The sequence below is a fragment of the Bufo bufo genome, chromosome 9, assembly GCF_905171765.1.
Source record: "Bufo bufo chromosome 9, aBufBuf1.1, whole genome shotgun sequence".
Taxonomy (NCBI): domain Eukaryota; kingdom Metazoa; phylum Chordata; class Amphibia; order Anura; family Bufonidae; genus Bufo; species Bufo bufo.
The window spans coordinates 137427198-137449408 of NC_053397.1; the positions used below are offsets into that span (position 1 = coordinate 137427198).

General features: G+C 45.1%; 1 protein-coding gene across 1 annotated transcript in view; it reads right to left on the reverse strand.

The window, feature by feature from the left end:
• Positions 1-725: 725 nt before the first annotated feature.
• The window catches only part of FHIT (fragile histidine triad diadenosine triphosphatase), a 65516-nt gene continuing 44030 nt past the window's right edge, over positions 726-22211 (reverse strand). The window contains 4 exon segments of the mRNA XM_040408264.1: positions 726-1684; positions 1686-1715; positions 1717-1737; positions 1739-2210. Coding sequence (XP_040264198.1) covers positions 1493-1684; positions 1686-1715; positions 1717-1737; positions 1739-1942 — 447 coding nt within the window. The 5' untranslated portion in view covers positions 1943-2210 and the 3' untranslated portion in view covers positions 726-1492.

Below are 22211 nucleotides of genomic sequence, written 5' to 3' on the forward strand. Positions count from 1 at the left end.
ATGAGCTTTACAGGGGGGTGATCAATGACAGGGGTGTAATCAATTGACAGGGGGTGTGATCAGGGAGTCTATATGGGGTGATCACCACAGTCATTGATCATGCCCCTGTAAGGCTTTATTCAGACGTCCGGATGCGTTTTGCGGATCCGATCCATCTATCAGTGGATCCGTAAAAATCATGCGGACGTCTGAATGGAGCTTTACAGGGGGTTGATCAATGACAGGAGGGTAATCAATGACAGGGGGGTGATCAGGGGCTAATAAGGGGTTAATAAGTGACGGGGGGGGGGGGGTAGTGTAGTGTAGTGGTGCTTGGTGCTACTTTACTGAGCTACCTGTGTCCTCTGGTGGTCGATCCAAACAAAGGGGACCACAGGAGGACCAGGTAGCAGGTATATTAGACGCTGTTATCAAAACAGCGTCTAATATACCTGTTAGGGGTTAGAAAAAAACACATCTCCAGCCTGCCAGCGAACGATCGCCGCTGGCAGGCTGGAGATCAACCTCTTACCTTCCGTGCCTGTGTGCGCGCGTTCACAGGAAATCTCGTGTCCGCGAGAGGATGCGCCGGCGCGTCCACTCGGAATGAATCAAACCACCTCCAGACGCGTCTGTGCGTACAGCGGTCCGGAGGTGGTTAAGATCAGGGCTCAGAAACAGACTAGGTCTTAAGCCTGACTACATAAAATCCCTTTGGAGCGCCAGCAGGACCATTTGATCTGCTGTCATCACCAGGCGACCGGTAGGGAGGTGCCTCTTAACATTGCTACGGTCCCATGCTACCTCTCACCACCTCTCTCATGCCTCCCTAGGGCCACCGCTGAAGGGAACTTTGGCCAGGTCTTACAGTGCAAGCAAAGCCTGGGCACAGATAAACAGAGTAAGTAAGTAAGGAATAATATAAACAGAGGAGGAAGAGCCACCCCTTTCACCAGGAACCCTGTGAATCCTCATATGAATCTTCCTTCCTTTTATCAGGGGTAGGAAACCCTGACCTGTCTGCTTGTCCGTTGTTTCCTGTCCAAACAGGGTGGGGACAATATCAGGTGTGCTGTCATGGAGATGACAGAGAAATAAAATAAAAAAAAGTTAAGATTCTTGGGATGTGGAGATGTAAAAACTAGTGGTAATGTTGATGATTTTCCATCCCCCCCACAAAGAGTTAATAAAAGTTAGTCAGCAAGTTCTGTGCATCCAAAACACTGCCATTGAAAACTACAACTTGTCCTGCAAAAAACAAAAACCTCAAAGTTAAGTTGGCGGAAAAATAAAACCGTTATAGCTCTGGAATGAGAAGATGGAAAAATGAAAAAATAAATAAATAAATAAATAAATAATGCTGGTCACTAAGGCCCAAAACAGGGTTAGTCACTAAAGGGTAATAGCATTGATATACCAAGTATACAGTAGTTTATAATGTCAGTTTAATAACATTGTGAATATGTGCAATAAAAGGTGAAATGAAAAATTTGCAGCAGTAGACATTTCAGTATTAGAAATACTTTCTGAGTTCATCAGCCTCTGCTTTCATCTCTTCCTCAGATCTCCACTTCTCTGAAGCTGACAGTTCTTCTTTGTCATTGTTATGCAAAACTTCATACACTGTGTCATTTTTTTCGAAATCCCCTGTTCTCCTGGGTAAAATGTGCACATGAACATGAGGAACAGTTTGTCCTGCCTCTGGAACCATCCTGGATTGAGATGGTTAGAGAAGTTGCCAACAAAGTGTTTCTCTACTTATGCTGGATACTCTCTGTACTGTGATAAAGAGGTCACTTATTTCTTCAGGCATCAGATCTTTAAAACGTTGCAGAGGCCTTATAGGACAAACTAGCACATGACCTGGTACCACTGGTTTCCGATTCACAAGGGCAAAAGATAACTCCGTCCTTAAGAAGATAACTGTTGGCTTAATGAGTTGTTTACCAAACCACAAAGACATGGCAGAAAAAAAAATTGTGAGCAATTGAAAGATTCCTTTATAGACTTAATTTTAAAAAAGTATTGCGTTCTTCTGAAGATAGGAAAGTATAATAATTTTTTATGGGAATGGCAAGAACCATCAAATTAATGTATTTATTTCTGGTTGGAATAAGATACAAAACTCAAACTGAAGTGAGACTCAATGCTTTAACATTTAAAATCCGATTGTCCAAAGTTTCATAATTCTAGAACTGGATGCTGTACCAGAATTAACAGTATGTTTCATGCTGAAAGACAAGAAAACAAGAATGTTAGTACTTTTTGATATTTTTTACAAAATCAGAAAAACAAACTGAACTGTGCTAGTGAATCCATTACTAGAATTAGAAGCAAGAATTTTTTTTAAAATAGAAATCTTTTAGAAAAAAGATTTAATTAATTAATTTATTTTTTTAAAGGGGGGGGGGGGGAAAGACTTATTTTTCAATTAAGGAGTGTTTCCACTTATGAAAGTTATTCCCTATCTACTGGAACCTCCACTGATCGTGAGAATGAATAGAGCAGCAGCACACATGCTTGACCTGCGATCCATTTGGATGATGGAAAGGGACCCATTCTCAAGATCTTTGGGGTCCCAAAGGTCAAACCCCACTGGTCAGTCAGTTGATCTCTGATATGGTGGATAGGCAATAACTTGCAGGACCTCAAACACTCCTTTAAACTTTTTTCAAACTCAAAAGGTTGGACTTGTGCGTATTAATCAAATTAATTCAATTAATTCGTCCTTTGAGGATACTGTATCAGAATCGTCAAAATGATTGCCCACCACTAAGCCCGACCACTGTCATCTATTTCCCCCCCTCTCCTTTCAGTGCTGCTGTTCTAATCCTCCCCACAGGGCAGGCTGCATTTACAGGTTAGCTGAAAGTCTATGGAAGTTCTGTTCAAAATAATAGCAGTCAGACATCACTAACCTGATCAATCACTGTTTTTGGTAGAAATTATATTTCTACATGGCAAATAATTTACTAGCAGGTGTAGTAGAGTAATAGAAATCCAACAGTCATGCCATGCATGCTGCTGATTCTCTGTAATTCAATCACTTAGGGGCATGTTCAAAATAATAGCAGTGTGAGTTCAATTAGGTGAGGTCATTCATTCTTTGAAAAACAGGTGGCAATTATTGCCCTTATTTAGGAATGCAGCAAATGTTGTACATGCTGGTTACAGTGCATTTCTCTCTGAAATTCTGAGGAAACTGGGTTGTTCCAGACATTATTCAGAAGAACAGCGTACCTTGATTAAAAAGTTGATTGGAGAGGGGAGAAAACATATAAAGAAGAAGAAGTGCCAGAAAATGATAGGCTGCTCAGCTAAAATGATCGCAAATGCTTTAAAATGCGCAACCAAATCCTGAAAGACGTGAAAGAAAGCGAAAAAAACTACTATTCGAATGGATAGAAGAATAGCCAAAATGGCAAGAATTCAGCCAACAATTAGCTCCAGGAAGATCAAAGAATGTCTAAAAGTTACCTGTGAGTACTGTTACAATAGAAGACGCCTATGAGAAGCCAAGCAATCTGCCAGAAGCCCCCGCAAAGTCCCACTGTTGAAAAAAAAAAAAAAAGAAGACATGTGCTGAAGAGGTTACAATTTGCCAAAGAGCACATTGACTGGCCTAAAGAGACATTTTGTGGACTGATGAAAGCAAGATTGTTCTTTTTGGGTCTAGTGGCTGGAGACAGTTTGTCAGATGACCCCCAAACACTTAATTCAAGCCACAGTACACATGGTGGCGCAAGACAATAGAAAGCTTGTGGGGTGACATCAAAAATGCAGTTTCTAAGGCAAAACCAAGAAATAGAGAAGAACTGTGGAATGTAGTCCAATCATCCTGGTCTGGAACACCTGTTCACAGGGGCCAGAAGTTGGTTGACTTCATGCAACACAGATGTACAGCAGTTCTCAGAAACAGTGGTTATACCACTAAATATTAGGTAAGTGATTCAAAAGGAAAGCAAAATATGCAAATATTTTTCAGTTTATATAGTGAATGTTTGAGTTTGTAAAGAAGAATACAAACACTGTATATCAATTGACCTCACAGTACAATGTCAACGTTTACTATTTTAAGCGAGCTAATTGATTGTTCAACTGGACCTAGATACGTCTTTGGATCATGTACTGTTTAATTTTAACAAACTTTTCTTTTATTTACTTTTAAAATCTTTCATCACTTAACACTATCCATACATAGACACTACATAGACGAATTAAAACCGTCAGTGGTGGTGGCAGCTCTATCTTATTGATCAATACTATCACGGTTATTTCCCAGCTACTGTTTATTTGCCACAGTTATTTATGGCCTGTATTTTCTTATAGCAAGTAGATCTATTGTCGCCTATATAGCTAGGGACTTAGAGAATTTTCTCTTGCTCCGTAACCTTGCGATACATCACGCACACTCCTGCATGCGCGCAGACTTAGTGTTTCTAAAAAAAAAGGGTCTAAATCTGCGTGCGAGTGTGCATGATGTATCGCGAGGTTACGAAGCAAGAGAAAATATCTCTAAGTCCTCGCGCATGCGCGAGTATATATAAGACATTGCGGGAATAGAACCGGGAGGCATTAGAAAACTTCTAAAAGTCCGGGCGCATGTGCGAGGTTACATGACACATCGCAAGATAATGACGTATTCAGCTCCCACGATTACGAACCTATCAGAAGAATAAGGCGTGGCACTAAGTAAAAAAGATATCACGATCCGGCACATCACTGGTAGTTGAAAACATGTGAAAATACGAATATTTAAGAGATGGTCTCCGCTCCCAACACTCATACCTGCACGATCCTCTGAAGACGCTGGTTCTCAGCTAAACATGTAGGGCGGGATGCAGGGTGTATGGGTGTCAATTTTAATACAGTGGTAGTGAGGGAGCTCCATAATAGGAGCGAATCTATAGCTATATAGGTGATAAGAGATCATTACTATAAGCAAATATAGGCTAGAAAAAACTGTGGCAATAAACAGTAGCTGGGAAATAACAGTGATAGTATTGATCAATAAGATAGAGCTGCTCGCACCACTGACAGTTTTAATTCGTCTATGTAGTCTCTATGTGTGGATAGTGTTAAGTGATGAAAGATTTTAAAAGTAAATAAATAAAATAAAAGTTTAAAGGGTTTCTATCACTTTGTTTCACCTATTTAGCTTTCAGACACTAGCGATCCGCTAGTGTCTGCTTTATCTAACCATCCTAATATAAGAGCTTATTGTCCTGCCGTTTAGCTAAAAAAATAACTTATATAGATATGCAAATGAGCCTCTAGGTGCTATGGGGCGTGATTAGCACCTAGAGGCTCCGTCTACCTTAACAAACTGCCGCCGCCCAGCGCGTCCCTCCAGCCCGCCCATCTCCAGCTGAAGCGATCCTCTCCGTGCGCGTCTCTGTTCTGCGCATGCGCAGTGAATGTCTGATCGCTTCCCTGCTCAGACATCTCCACTGCGCCTGTTCCTCGGAGCACTATGACGTCATCGGCGCAGGCGCAGTGGAGATGTCTGAGCAGGGAAGCGATCAGGACATTCACTGCGCATGCGCAGAACAGAGACGCGCACGGAGAGGATCTGCTTCAGCTGGAGATGGGGCGGGCTGGAGGGACGCGCTGGGCGGCGGCAGTTTGTTAAGGTAGACGGAGCCTCTAGGTGCTAATCACGCCCCCATAGCACCTAGAGGCTCATTTGCATATCTATATAAGTTATTTTTTTAGCTAAACGGCAGGACAATAAGCTCTTATATTAGGATGGTTAGATAAAGCAGACACTAGCGATCCGCTAGTGTCTGAAAGCTAAATAGGTGAAACAAAGTGATAGAAACCCTTTAAGTGAGTATAAACAGGTACATGATCCAAAGACCTATCCTAGGTCCAGTTGGACATCAATTAGCTCGCTAGAATACAAACACTGACATATTTTTGAACAGTCTAATATTCACTTTTCTTTATTTTTCTTTTTTAGAGGAACAACACAAAGCACTGCAGGTCTATACAGTCTTGGTATTTTTCCAGTTTAACAAAAAAAAAAAAAAATAGAGAGATTCAAATGCAAAATTAACCATGGTGTTGAAAAAAATAATTGAGATTTTATTTTTTGGCAAAAAAAAAAAAAAATCACCCAGCCTTACTTAAAGGAGTTGTCTACCTTTGAGTAAGTGATCTCAGGATAGGCCATCATGGGCTGATCAGACAGGTCCAGCACCCCTGCCAGTGTTTGCCAACAGCTCTGGTGCAGAAAGCAGAGTGCACTGTCTACTTTGCAGTGGTCTGAGCCCAGCATTGCGGTGCTGCTCCCACTGACTTTAAGGCTTTGCAAAAAACTTTAGCGATATTTTGAATTTTAACCACCTCCGGACCGCTGTACGCACAGACGCGTCCTGGGAGGTGGTTGTTTCATTCCGAGTGGACGCGCCGGCGCGTCCTCACGCGAGACGCGAGATTTCGGTCACAGCCGGCCCGAGCATGCGCATCGTGGGCCGGCAAAAGTTCGAGGACAATTGCATCAGCAACCTGCCAGCCAATGATCGTCGCTGGCAGGTTGCTGATTTTTAAAAAAATCGAATCACAAGCCATATAACAGATCATATTAGTAATATGATCTGTTATATGGCTTGTCTGCTCCTCTGCTGGTCCTTTTCGTCGGTTGGATCCAGCAGAGGAGCAGACTTCACAGTGAGTAGCACCAACACTACACCTTAGCCCCAGATCACCCCCCTGCACCCCAATTAACCCTTTGATCACCCCTTTGATCGCCCCTGTCAATCATTAGTGAAAGACAAAAAGTGATCAGTGTAAACTGTCACTTTTTTTTTTTCACTAGTATTGGCTGTTAGGTTTTAGGGATAGTTTAGGCCCCTTGGTTAGGTAGTTAGCGTCAGTTAGCGCCCAGCACACCGCACCGCAGTCACTTTTATTCGCTGATTAGCGTATCGCTAATCAGCATTTGTACTTTTATAGTATCTGTAAGTGATCAAAACTGATCACGGTCAGATCTATAATTGTATTAGTGTCACATTAGCTCACCCTCCACCCAAAACACAGTGTTTGCCCGATCAGGCCTGATCGGTCGCCCACACGTGCGTTCACCCGCGCCCGCCCCACCGCAGTGGCAAAAAATTATTTTTTTTTGATCACTGCACATTCATTTTACACGCACTGCGGCGATAAAAAAAAATCAGTTTTGATATTTTTTATCAACCGCAGCGGCCTCCAGGACTTCACTAGCCTCCCCTTTGTAAGACAGGTTTGCTTTTTTTCTTGGGTAGTCTCAGGGAATACCCCTAAATTTAGTAGTCCAAAATGTCAAACAGGGGGTATTCTTCTGAAGAGGCCTACAGGATTCTGACCCAGTCGGATGAGGAATGGGAACCCTCATCTGACGAATCTAGCGGGTCAGAATATGAACCTGTGGAAAGCAGTGGCTCTCTGACCCAAAGTTCGGACGAGGAGGTGGAGGTCCCTGATAGCACCAGGCGTACCTGGCCCCGTGTCGCTAGACCACAGGTTACGCAGGATCCGCTTCAAGAGCAGCAGAGTGGGGCTGTCGCTGCCGGATCACGTGGTGAGGCATACACCAGCAGCGCAGCCCATCCTGGACCTAGTACCAGCACTGCCGTACAACCTGGTGAAGTAGCGAGCACCAGAAGGGCAGTTGAAGCTGGTACGGTGGCACGTGCAGTAGTTACCCCGTCGCAGCCACCGCACAGACAGGCCCGTAGAGCCCCTAGAATCCCTGAGGTGCTGGCAAACCCTGATTGGCAGTCACCAACTTCAGCCGCACCAGTAGTTCCCCCTTTCACCGCCCAGTCTGGAGTTCGGGTTGAGACGGCTGAAATCGGTTCGGCCCTGGGATTTTTTGAGCTGTTCTTGACTGCGGAGCTCTTGGACTTAGTCGTGGCAGAGACAAACCGGTATGCCACACAATTTATAACCGCAAACCCGGGAAGCTATTATGCCCAGCCTTTCCGGTGGAAACCAGTCCAAGTTCCGAACTTAAAATTTTTCTGGGCCTTCTCCTCAACATGGGTCTAACTAAAAAGCATGAATTGCAGTCATATTGGTCCACGAACCCGATTCATCACATGCCCATGTTCTCTGCTGCTATGTCCAGGACACGATTTGAGACCATCGTGCGTTTTCTGCATTTTAGCGACAACACCACCTCCCGTCCCAGAGGCCACCCAGCTTTTGACCGGCTCCACAAAATTCGGCCCCTCATAGACCATTTCAACCAGAAATTTGCAGATTTGTATACCCCTGAGCAAAACATCTGCGTAGACGAGTCCCTAATACATTTTACCGGGCGGCTTCAAACAATACATCCCAAGCAAACGTGCCCGGTATGGGGTCAAATTGTATAAGCTCTGTGAAAGGGCCACAGGCTATACCCACAAATTTCGGATCTATGAGGGAAAAGATCAGACCCTGGAGCCGGTCGGTTGCCCTGACTACCTGGGAGCAGTGGGAAGGACAGTCTGGGACTTGGTGTCAACCCTTATTCGGCAAGGGGTACCATCTTATGTGGACAATTTTTACACAAGTGTGGCCCTCTTTAGGCATTTGTTTCTAGAACGGATTTGCACCTGTGGCACCGCGCGAACTAGTCGCGTGGGCTTCCCCCAACGGCTCGTTACCACCCGTCTTGCAAGGGGGGAGAGGGCTGCTGTCAGTATGGGATCTGCATCTCCACTGCAGGGTGGCAGACCGCTGTCTACACATTGCAGCACTATGGGTCCCAGTACTGGCTTACCTTATAGGAGACGCAGGTGCCCGCCAGCATACCGCCGCATCCGTCCTCTTTGCCAGGTGTCATCTGATGTGCTATAGCATGCGCGGCTCGCACCTCTCCCTTTCTTATAGGAGTAGGCAGCTGGTTCCTGATTACCATCCCCACCCGGAGCGGGACTATTTGTATTTAAGACAGCTTCACTCATCATGAAGTGCCCAAGCGTGGTTGTTGTACCTCTTGACTCCCGCTGAAGCATTCATCTGTGTCTGTTTATTGGATTTCCTGGATTCTGACCTCTGCTTCGTTTGACCACGCATCTGCCTGCTGTCTGTTTATTGGATCACCTGGATTATAGACCTCTGCACTGCCTGACTACTCATCTGCCCATCTCCTCCTGTAAGTCTGCCTGGATCCAGATCCTGCACTGCCTATGAGACTGCTTATACCTGCACTGCCTGACAACGAGACTGCTTATATCTGCACAGGCCTGACTACTCATCTGCCCATCTCCTCCTGTAAGTCTGCCTGATCCAGACCCTGCGCTGCCTATGAGACTGCTTATATCTGCATGCTATATTGCTCTGAACTTTGTGTTGCCTGTATCTGTCAAGTGACTTTTTGAATATTGTCTGCCAGTAATGACCATCTGTTCCTTTATTCTGCTGTGTTGGACTCTGTTCACACTACTGCAGGTAGCTGCATTCAAGGTAACCAGTGCAGACACCAGGGTCCTGTCTCTGAGAGTCAGCAGTCAGCAATATTGGACTATTCCCCAGTCCTCTATCAGCTGACACAGAGGATCCACATCCTCTGGTCGTAACAGTACGCTTGGGCCATGGATCCCGCTGGCTCTAAACCAGAATGTCTGAACTGGAACAACAGCGTACCACCCAGAAACAAGTGATTAATTACTTGCAGCATGTTAGCTGCTCGCCTGACTCCCTTTCTACAGCACAGTCTGCACAGGCTCCTACTGCTTCTGCTGTCCCTGTTGCGGCTGCAGCACAGCCAAGCGTTTCCGGACCACGATTATCTGCTCCGCCCCGTTACATGCGGCAACCCGAAAGTCTGTCGTGGGTTTCTTAACCAGTGTACAATTCACTTTGAACTGCTTCCTCATCACTTTCAATCCAGACCCGCGCTAAAGTGGCGTTTATTATCTCTCATCCTCGAGGGTGAGGCTCTGGCCCTGGGCGAATCCAATATGGGAGAGATCTGGTCCTATCACCAGTAATGTGGCACTATTTATGACTCTTTTAAGAGGGGTGTTTGAGGAGCCAGGTCGAGCTTCTTCTGCGGCCTCCTCTCTGCTGCACGTCCGTCAAGGAAGCTGGTCGGTGGGCCAATATGCGATTCAGTTCCGCACCTTAGCGTCTGAAGTTTCGTGGAATGAGGAGGCTTTGGTGGCGGCCCTTTGGGAAGGTTTGTCTGGACGTATTAAGGATGAACTTGCAGGTCGTGATGTGCCTACCTCCCTTGAGGCTCTGATCTCTCTGGCTATTAAAATCGACATACGGTTTTCGGAGCGAGCTCGGGAGGCCCGTCGAGAAAAAAGACTTCCACAACAACTGTTTAAGTCTAATACGTCTCAACCTCCATACGCACCTCCTTTCGGATCCTGAACCCATGCAGGGTGAATTCACTCGCTCTCGGATGAGGAACGTCGTCTTCGCATGGTCTTCTGGACTCTGCCTCTACTGTGGTGGTCCGGGTCACCGTGTCCGAAACTGTCCCAGAAGTCGGGAAACTCAATGCTTAGGGTCTTTGGAGAGGCGGCCCTAGGCGAAAACTGTTCCACTCTTCAAATTCCTGTGACTCTGGTTCTTGGGGGCATCAAGGTCTCCATATCTGCTTCCTTAGATTCCGGGTCTGCGGGGAACTTCATACACCAAGCTATGGTGAGTCAATACCACATTCCTGTACGCCTGCTTAAAAATCCCCTGCTGGTGACTGCCGTCAGTGGACAAGTACTGACGGATCCAGTCCGGTTCATCACTGAGCCGTTGGAACTGCAGGTAGGGTGGTTACATGTTGAAAAGATTTCTCTATATGTGCTCCCTGAACTGTCCCATTCTCTTTTGCTGGGGTTGCCCTGGCTTAGGATGCACAATCCAGTAATCGAGTGGAGCTCTGGAGAGGTTCTTCAATGGGGTCAGCTGTGCCAAGGCAAGTGCTTATGTTCTATTCAACGAAGGGTCTCTATATCCCTCCCTAAAAACCTGGAGGCCTTGCCGGTGGTCTATCATTCCTTTGCGGATGTGTTCGATAAAAAAGAGGCTGAGACACTACCTCCCCATCGCCCCTATGACTGCCCAATTGATTTACTACCTGGGACTTCTCCTCCTCGGGGTCGTGTTTATCCTCTGTCTCCTGCTGAATCGCAGGCAACGGCAGATTACATTAAGGAGAACCTTGAGAGGGGTTTCATCAGGAAGTCTTCCTCACCTGCAGGGGCAGGATTCTTTTTTGTGAAAAAGAAAGATGGGTCTCTTCGCCCCTGCATAGACTACCGTGGTCTGAATAAGATCACCATCAAGAATAAATACCCTTTACCGTTAATTTCAGAATTATTTGATAGACTCCGTGGGGCTCGGATCTTCTCTAAGCTGGACTTGCGGGGGGCATATAATTTAATACGGATCCGTGAGGGTGACGAATGGAAGACAGCTTTTAATACCAGGGATGGCCACTATGAATACCTCGTGATGCCCTTCGGGCTCAGTAATGCCCCTGCTGTCTTCCAGGAGTTTGTCAATGACATTTTTCGAGATCTCCTCTATTCTTGTGTTGTTGTCTATTTGGATGATATTCTTATTTTTCCCAGTGACATCAGAACTCATCGCAGGCATGTGCAGGTGGTCTTACAACGCTTACGAGAGAATCGTCTGTACGCTAAATTGGAAAAGTGTGTCTTTGAAAAGTCGTCCCTGCCCTTCCTGGGGTACATCATCTCAGATCATGGTCTCAAAATGGATCCTGGAAAGGTGGCAGCAGTGCTCGACTGGCCCCGTCCTTCCGGCCTGAAGGCAATACAAAGGTTCTTGGGTTTTGCCAATTATTATCGTCAATTCATCCGTAATTTTTCTACCCTGACAGCTCCTATTTCCGGTCTGACCAAGAAGGGTGCCAATCCCAAACAATGGTCCCCTGAAGCAGAGACGGCATTTTCCTCCCTCAAGCAAGCCTTTTCTTCAGCTCCAGTCCTTAGACGCCCAGAACCCAACAAACAGTTCTTCTTGGAGGTGGACGCATCCTCCGTGGGAGCCGGGGCGGTCCTGTCACAGAAGAATGCCTCAGGTCGTATGTCTCCTTGTGGTTTTTTTTTCTAAGTCATTTTCCACTGCCGAAAAAAACTATTCTATTGGGGACAGGGAACTCCTAGCAATTAAGTTGGCTCTAGAGGAATGGAGATATCTTCTAGAAGGTTCTAGCCTACCGGTCATAATTTACACCGATCATAAGAACCTCACCTATTTGCAGACAGCTCAACGACTTAATCCTCGTCAGGCCCGTTGGTCTCTCTTCTTTGCCCGATTTAATTTTCAATTGCATTTTCGGTCCGCTGACAAAAATATCAAAGCGGACGCTCTCTCGAGGTCCTTTGAAACCACAGATTCAGAAGACGAACCCCAGTTCATCATTGAACCAACTAAAGTAGTCCCAGTGGCTCCAGTTAACCTGTCCAAGGTTCCCCCAGGTAAGATCTTTGTTCCGGAATCTAAACGAAGGAAGGTTTTATGGTGGGGGCATTCATCCAAGATTGCTGGCCATCCAGGTCAACGGGGGACCTTGAATCTCATCTCCAGACATTACTGGTGGCCATCCATAACCGCGGATATTGTAGACTTTGTGGCTTCCTGTACCTTGTGTGCTCAGAATAAGTCTCCCAGACTGAAACCTGCAGGTTTATTATTGCCTCTTCCGGTGCCTGAGGTCCCCTGGCAGCATATTGGTATGGACTTCATAACTGATTTACCTGCCTCAGAGGGCTGTACAGTCATTTGGGTTGTCGTTGACCGTTTTTCTAAGATGTCGCACTTTATTCCGCTTCCAGGTCTGCCATCTGCTCCTCGTCTGGCTGAACTATTCATTTTACATATCTTCCGCCTTCATGGATTTCCCCTCCATATCGTCTCGGATAGAGGAGTACAATTCACCTCCCGGTTTTGGAGATCTTTATGTAAGTCTCTGAATGTCTCTTTGGACTTTTCTTCTGCCTATCATCCACAATCTAACGGCCAGGTGGAACGCATGAACCAAATATTGGTCAGTTTCCTGCGACATTTCACCAATGACCATCAGGATGACTGGGTGAAGCTTCTTCCCTGGGCGGAATTTGCTCATAACAATAGAGTCAACCAAGCCACAGGTAAATCTCCATTTTTTGTGGTCTATGGACGACATCCAAGTGTTCCTCTTCCCGTGCGGCCTTCTTCTGGAGTTCCTGCGGCAGATTCCTGTGTGGAGCAGCTGTCTCAGGTCTGGTCTGACACTAAAGTATCGCTTCGGAGAGCAGCGGACCAGATGAAAAGGTCTGCGGATAAGAGGCGCAGACCTCCTCCTCAGTTTGCCATTGGAGACAAGGTATGGCTTTCTTCTAAGAATATCCGTCTCAGACTTCCCTCCTACAAACTGGCTCCGCGATTCTTGGGACCTTTTTCTGTGATCAAGAAAATTAATCCTGTTGCCTACAAGCTCAAACTACCTGCTACCTTGCGGATTCCCAACTCATTTCATGTTTCGTTACTTAAGCCAGCTGTCTTTAACAGGTTTTGCAAAGGCACTTCACAGAACCCTCCTCCTGTCACTATGGATGATGAGTTTGAAGTTAAGGACATTCTAGACAGGAGGATTGTCAGAGGTAAGACCTTCTATTTGGTGGACTGGAAGGGCTACGGGCCTGAAGAAAGGTCATGGGAATCTGCAGAGAATATTCATGCCCCTCTGTTGCTGAAGAAATTCCTCTCCAGGTCAGCCGTGTGGAGGTGTCACGGCTGTATGTGGGCAACAATAGTAATACACAGTACAGAGCTACTGACTGGACCCAGAACTAGGGAGGATAACGGGTGACCCCTGTCCGACCCTCAAGCTCTCCCTATTCTGCTAAAGCACATGCCCGGATCCAAATGGCGGAAAGAGGCATGCCCACGTGCCTAAGACTAATGACCACTGTAACCCCTACAATAGTGGAAGGGGCACGGCCACCAGTGCCCTACTCAGTATATGGAGGGAACCGTGGCCACCTCAGATCCAGTCAGAAAATAAACAGGAACACAACAATGTCTGCACACTTAGCTGACGGTGTTGCAGCCGCAGAGAAGACGGATCCAAGGACAGGCTGGCAATATCCTGAGTGCTAGCTGCAGCAGAACACAGGTCCAGTGAACTGATAGCTACAAGTGAAGAAACTAAAGCCAGAGCTACAACTGAAGTGAGAACTATAATCCACATCCTATCATAGGAGGGGGGGGTGATATAAAGAGAGGAAAATCAAACACATGAAGGACAGCTGTGGTGAAAGAAACCAAAAGTAAACAGAGTAGTGAGAACTCCTCCCAGCTCTAGTAGTGACATCATCACAGGGGTGGAGAAACAGAGCTGTGAGAACGTCCCAAAGCTCTGGTAGTGACAGGAGGAGGGGGCGTAAGAGGGGGGGTACTGTCAGTATGGGATCTGCATCTCCACTGCAGGGTGGCAGACCGCTGTCTACACATTGCAGCACTATGGGTCCCAGTACTGGCTTACCTTATAGGAGACGCAGGTGCCCGCCAGCATACCGCCGCATCCGTCCTCTTTGCCAGGTGTCATCTGATGTGCTATAGCATGCGCGCGCGCACCTCTCCCTTTCTTATAGGAGTAGGCAGCTGGTTCCTGATTACCATCCCCACCCGGAGGCGGGACTATTTGTATTTAAGACAGCTTCACTCATCATGAAGTGCCCAAGCGTGGTTGTTGTACCTCTTGACTCCCGCTGAAGCATTCATCTGTGTCTGTTTATTGGATTTCCTGGATTCTGACCTCTGCTTCGTTTGACCACGCATCTGCCTGCTGTCTGTTTATTGGATCACCTGGATTATAGACCTCTGCACTGCCTGACTACTCATCTGCCCATCTCCTCCTGTAAGTCTGCCTGGATCCAGATCCTGCACTGCCTATGAGACTGCTTATACCTGCACTGCCTGACAACGAGACTGCTTATATCTGCACAGCCTGACTACTCATCTGCCCATCTCCTCCTGTAAGTCTGCCTGGATCCAGACCCTGCGCTGCCTATGAGACTGCTTATATCTGCATGCTATATTGCTCTGAACTTTGTGTTGCCTGTATCTGTCAAGTGACTTTTTGAATATTGTCTGCCAGTAATGACCATCTGTTCCTTTATTCTGCCTTTGTTGGACTCTGTTCACACTACTGCAGGTAGCTGCATTCAAGGTAACCAGTGCAGACACCAGGGTCCTGTCTCTGAGAGTCAGCAGTCAGCAATATTGGACTAATTCCCAGTCCTCTATCAGCTGACACAGAGGATCCACATCCTCTGGTCGTAACAGCTGCCTTGTGTAATGAAGAACTGCTCGCGGTGAAATGGAGAGACAAGCGTGACGTTTACATGCTCTCCTCCATTCACGCAGACACGACAATCCAAATTGAAAGGGCAACCCGTGTCATTGAAAAACCCCTCTCAGTCCACGACTATAATGCGCTCATGGGAGGGGTGGACTTCAATGACCAGATGTTGGCTCCCTATTTAGTTTCCCGCAGAACTAGACGCTGGTATAAGAAGGTGTCTGTATATTTAATTCAATTGGCGCTGTATAATAGTTTTGTTCTCTACAGTAAGGCTGGGAGAACACGATCCTTCCTCAAATTCCAGGAAGAGATCATCGAGAACCTCCTGTATCCAGAAGGTTCCGTGGCCCAATCCACCAGTGTAGTTAGCCGTCTACACGAGCGACATTTCCCCAGTGTCGTTGCTGGTACCTCAACCCAACCGCCACCCCGAAAAAAATGTCGTGTCTGTAGCAGGAGTGGAATAAGGCGTGACACCCGCTATTTCTGTCCTGACCACCCTGCCCTATGCTTAGGAGAGTGTTTCCGGAAGTACCACACACAGGTACACCTAGCATAGGGATTGCATCTCACAGGACAGGCACACAGGGCTATTAGGGCCCTTTTACTCACAGCTGCTGCAAACCTCTCCTTTCACCTGGGATAAAGTGCATAACGTACTTCGCCACATCTTTGGGCGATTTGCGCTTTGCACATTGTCCCATGGGGAAGGAGAGGTTTGTTCTATAAAAGGTAAAAAAAACTAAAACAAAAAAAAAATTACCGGTAAGTAAAAAAGTTAAAAAAAGTTAATATGTTCTGTTCTGAAGTTAATAAATTTATTGCGTTGCGGCCTGGTTTTTTCTTTTTTGTTTTGTTTTTTTTACCTTCCAGGTGGACCAACCGATCGACTAGCTGCAGCACTGATGTGCATTCTGACAGAAGCATTGCGCTGCTGTCAGATTACACGCAAGTCGGTGTATGCGGCGCTGCAAGACGAGATTTCTCCTCTGCAGTAAAAGATACGTTTGCCGAGGCATATGAGCTGAGGAGGTGGCGGTGTTCCTATGCTTTGGCAAACACTTTGTATATATATAAAAAAAAAAAATCCCGGCAATGATTTATTCATCCACATTGATTGATGTGAATGGAGAAATCTGGTTTGCCAGGGCATACGAGCTAAGTGGGTATGGATGTTGGGCGGAGCTCCTATGTCCTGGCAGACGCCTTTCCCCTCCTTTTTCTTTTTTTGGTAGAGATTTTTTCATCCACATTGATCGATGCGAATGAAGAAATCTGTGCCGTTCATTTTTTTCTTTCAGCCCAGAGGCTGAACGGAAAAAAAAAAATCTCATTACCCGTATGCTCAATATAAGGAGAATAGCAGAAACTCCTAATGCTGGGCATACATGTAATGATTGCGGAGACCCTCAAATGCCAGGGCAGTACAAACACCCCACAAATGACCCCAATTTGGAAAGAAGACCCCAAGGTATTTGCTGAGGGGCTTATTGAGTCCATGAAAGATTGAAATTTTTGTCCCAAGTTAGCGGAAAGGGAGACTTTGTGAGAAAAAAATAAAATAAAAAAAATCAATTTCCGCTAACTTGTGCCAAATTTTTTTTTTTCTATGAACTCGCCATGCCCCTCATTGAATACCTTGGGGTGTCTTCTTTCCAAAATGGGGTCACTTGTGGGGTATTTATACTGCCCTGGCATTTTAGGGGCCCCAAAGCGTGAGAAGAAGTCTGGTTTCCAAATGTCTAAAAATGCCCTCCTAAAAGGAATTTGGGCCCCTTTGCCCACCTAGGCTGCAAAAAAGTGTCACACATGTGGTATCTCCGTATTCAGGAGAAGTTGGGGAATGTGTTTTAAGGTGTCATTTTACATATACCCATGCTGGGTGAGATAAATATCTTGGTCAAATGCCAACTTTGTATAAAAAAAAAAAATGGGAAAAGTTGTCTTTTGCCAAGATATTTCTCTCACCCAGCATGGGTATATGTAAAATGACACCCCAAAACACATTCCCCAACTTCTCCTGAGTACGGAGATACCACATGTGTGACACTTTTTTGCAGCCTAGGTGGGCAAAGGGGCCCATATTCCAAAGAGCACCTTTCGGATTTCACAGGTCATTTACCTACTTACCACACATTAGGGCCCCTGGAAAATGCCAGGGCAGTATAACTACCCCACAAGTGACCCCATTTTGGAAAGAAGACACCCCAAGGTATTCCGTGAGGGGCATGGCAAGTTCCTAGAATTTTTTATTTTTTGTCACAAGTTAGTGGAAAATGATGATTTTTTTTTTTTTTCATACAAAGTCTCATATTCCACTAACTTGTGACAAAAAATAAAAACTTCCATGAACTCACTTTGCCCATCAGCGAATACCTTGGGGTCTCTTCTTTCCAAAATGGGGTCACTTGTGGGGTAGTTATACTGCCCTGGCATTCTAGGGGCCCAAATGTGTGGTAAGGAGTTTGAAATCAAATTCTGTAAAAAATGACCAGTGAAATCCGAAAGGTGCTCTTTGGAATATGGGCCCCTTGCCCACCTAGGCTGCAAAAAAGTGTCACACATCTGGTATCTCCGTATTCAGGAGAAGTTGGGGAATGTGTTTGGGGTGTCATTTTACATATACCCATGCTGGGTGAGAGAAATATCTTGGCAAAAGACAACTTTTCCCATTTTTTTTATACAAAGTTGGCATTTGACAAAGATATTTATCTCACCCAGCATGGGTATATGTAAAAAGACACCCCAAAACACATTCCCCAACTTCTCCTGAATACGGAGATACCAGATGTGTGACACTTTTTTGCAGCCTAGGTGGGCAAAGGGGCCCATATTCCAAAGAGCACCTTTCGGATTTCACTGGTCATTTTTTACAGAATTTGATTTCAAACTCCTTACCACACATTCGGGCCCCTAGAATGCCAGGGCAGTATAAGTACCCCACAAGTGACCCCATTTTGGAAAGAAGAGACCCCAAGGTATTCGCTGATGGGCATAGTGAGTTCATAGAACTTTTTATTTTTTGTCACAAGTTAGTGGAATATGAGACTTTGTAAGAAAAAAAAAAAAATCATCATTTTCCGCTAACTTGTGACAAAAAATAAAAAGTTCTATGAACTCACTATGCCCATCAGCGAATACCTTAGGGTGTCTATTTCCGAAATGGGGTCATTTGTGGGGTGTTTGTACTGTCTGGCCATTGTAGAACCTCAGGAAACATGACAGGTGCTCAGAAAGTCAGAGCTGCTTCAAAAAGCGGAAATTCACATTTTTGTACCATAGTTTGTAAACGCTATAACTTTTACCCAAACCATTTTTTTTTTACCCAAACATTTTTTTTTTATCAAAGACATGTAGAACAATAAATTTAGAGCAAAATTTATATATGGATCTCGTTCTTTTGCAAAATTTTACAACTGAAAGTGAAAAATGTCATTTTTTTGCAAACAAATCGTTAAATTTCGATTAATAACAAAAAAAATAAAAATGTCAGCAGCAATGAAATACCACCAAATGAAAGCTCTATTAGTGAGAAGAAAAGGAGGTAAAATTCATTTGGGTGGTAAGTTGCATGACCGAGCAATAAATGGTGAAAGTAGTGTAGGTCAGAAGTGTAAAAAGTGGCCTGGTCTTTCAGGGTGTTTAAGCCATAGGGGCTGAGGTGGTTAACACTAAATCACTCTAGTTTTAAAATGTGGGAAAGTGAGTGTCCTAGCCTATCAAGCTGATTCAATCAGCAGTTTTGACCATGCTAAACACTACACAAGGCTGAGGAAAGCAGTTCAAAAATAGCTTTCTCTCAGAAGTTTTGTGAATATGATAGTTTATTCTCCCATATTCTGCCCCTTATAAACTAGTGGACAATCCCTATAAGTGATCATAGGCCATCATTATCTAATTGGTGGGGGGGGGCAGCTGTTCTCTCAGAGGCCAAAGCTGTGAAGTTATGCACCAGATCTACTGCAGAACAGCTGATCAGTGGGGATGCAGTCCGTCTCACCACCGCTAAACAGATAGAGATAGCCTACCCCGAGGACAACCCTGCTGAACTCTCCTCTCTTAGACATCAAATAGTGGAGATTTTAGAACAAAAATCAATTGCTTTGTATTAGAGACAAGATACGTAAGGGATATTATGAATACAGGGAGGGATACATGTGTCAAGTGGTTGGCCAGGGATCTCCATCCTAGTCTCAGGAGATGGCCTTGAATTCCTCTGCTGGTGGCTTGGTTCAGTCCCCTAAAGAAATATTGGAAGAATTCCAGGCATTTTATTCAGACCTTTATTCTATAAATAGTGATCCCAGTAGATCACACAACCTGCTACAAGAGTATATTGTCCATTATCTAGCAAAGATTCCAGAACCCGCTTCGGTTACACTAGGTGGGGATTTTTCTGCAGCTGAACTAGAGGAAGCGATTAAGGGTCTAAAAGTAGGAAAGAACCCAGGCCCTGATGGCTATACCCCAAGGTTTTAAAAGGTTCTTAGGCCCCTTTCACACGGGGAGAGTATTCCGCGCGGATGCGATGCGTGAGTTGAACGCATTGCACCCGCACTGAATCCCGACCCATTCATTTCTATGGGGCTGTTCACATGAGCGGTGATTTTCACGCATCACTTGTGCGTTGCGTGAAAATCGCAGCATGCTCTATATTCTGCGTTTTTCATGTAATGCAGGCCCCATAGAAATGAATGGGGTTGCGTGAAAATCGCAAGCATCCGCAAGCGGGTGCGGATGCGGTGCGATTTTCACGCACGGTTGCTAGGAGAAGATCGGGATGGAGACCCGATCATTATTATTTTCCCTTATAACATGGTTATAAGGGAAAATAGCATTCTGAATACAGAATGCATAGTAAAATAGCACTGGAGTGGTTAAAAAAAATAAAATAAATAACTTAACTCACTTTAATCCACTTAATCGCGCAGCCGGCATCTCCTTCTGTCTTCATCTTAGCTGTGTGCAGTAACAGGACCTGTGGTGACGTCACTCCGGTCATCACATGGTCCATCACCATGGTAAAAGATCATGTGATGGACCATGTGATGACCGGAGTGACGTCACCACAGATCCTGTTACTGCACACAGCTAAGATGAAGACAGAAGGAGATGCCGGCTGCGCGATCAAGTGGAATAAGGCGAGTTAAATTTTTTCTTTTTTTTTTTAACCCCTCCAGCGCTATTTTACTATGCATTCTGTATTCAGAATGCTGTTATTTCCCCTTATAACCATGTTATAAGGGAAAATAATACAATCTACAGAACACCGATCCCAAGCCCGAACTTATGTGAAGAAGTTCGGGTTTGGGTACCAAACATGCGCGATTTTTCTCACGCGAGTGCAAAACGCATTACAATGTTTTGCACTCGCGCGGAAAAATCACGCGTGTTCCTGCAACGCACCCGCACATTTTCCCGCAATGCCCGTGTGAAAGAGGCCTTAGGCCTTCTCGCTCTCCGTTTGTACTCAAGGCTTTTAATGCCATCTCCAGGGGGTGTCCCTTCCCTCCACAGTCCTTGGGAGCTCACACAACGGTGATTCCTAAGCCAGGGAAGGATCCTTCCTTTTGTGGGAATTACCGCCCTCTCCCCTTAAGTAATGCTGTTAAACTGTATGTCAAGATGACAGACCTACGTCTTTAGTCATTCATGCCCGGTTTAATTAATTTGGAACAAGTGGGGTTTGTACCTGGCCGCAAGGCTAGGGACAACTCATCAAAATGATGTCTCACCTCTGCAGCTAAACTTTCCAATTCACCACTATGCTTATTGACAGCGGATGCCAAAAGGCGTTTGATAGAGTTAGTTGGAGATTCCTGGAAGCTATTCTATGTAAGTTGGGATTGGGTGTTATGATAGAATACCATGATCCACTCCTGCATCCTAACACCTCTCCACAAATTAGTCAATGGATCCTTGTCTACTTAATTTCCCATAGGGAACGGGATGATGATTCTGATAATGGAGTCTCTGGTCAATGCTCCAAGACATAATCCCTCTATACAGGGTCTTTAGATGGGTGGGATGGTGCACAAGTCGTCCCGCTTTGCTGATGACCTTTTAATTTTCATCCCTTGAATAAAAGTCTCCCCACTATCCTCCAGGAGTGTCACTGAGTAACTTTAATGTCAATGTCCATAAATTTGTAATGGTCAAAATTACCCTCCCTTCCTCTGAAGTGAAGCACCTGAGTGAGGTTGTTACAGGAAAATATGGTTCTCAGCCAGAGCCTGTCCGATGCCCCCACAAATATGCCTAATAATTTAATATAGTTTATACAGATATTATTCAGTGATATTCACACATTTGAGTGATCTCAGTATGACCAGAAGCCATTTGGTCATTGTGTCCCTGCAACCCCTGGACGAACAGCACTTCAGGAGCAAGCTGAGTTATATTATATGTGTGCTTTCTGTGTATGTATACAAGTATAATAATCCCAGTGGACATTATGTGTACATATAGATATTTGTAGTCTGTAGTTGTATTCCATTTACACATGGGTCTGTGGATCCTATGGCTTGTACGGGTTTATGGAGTAGATTATATATGCATGAGTCTCCTATGTACAGTGGGGAAAATAAGTATTTGAACACTGGCAATTTAGCAAGTTTTCCCACCAACAAAAAGAGAGAGGTCTGTAATTTTTATCGTAGATATACTTCAACCGTGAGAGACAGATTCCAAAAAGTTTGTTTATATAAATATAATTAATTTGCATTTTATTGCATGAAATAAGCGATACAATAGAAAAATAGAACTTAATATTTGGTACAGAAACCTTTGTTTGGTAGTTCTTGACCACTTGGCAGCAGCGATTTTGACCCACTCTTCCATACAGATCTCCTCAGGATCTTTCAGGTTTTGGATCCGTCGCTCAGTTACATTGAGTTTCAGCTCCCTCCAAAGATTTTTGATTGGTTTCAGGTCTGGA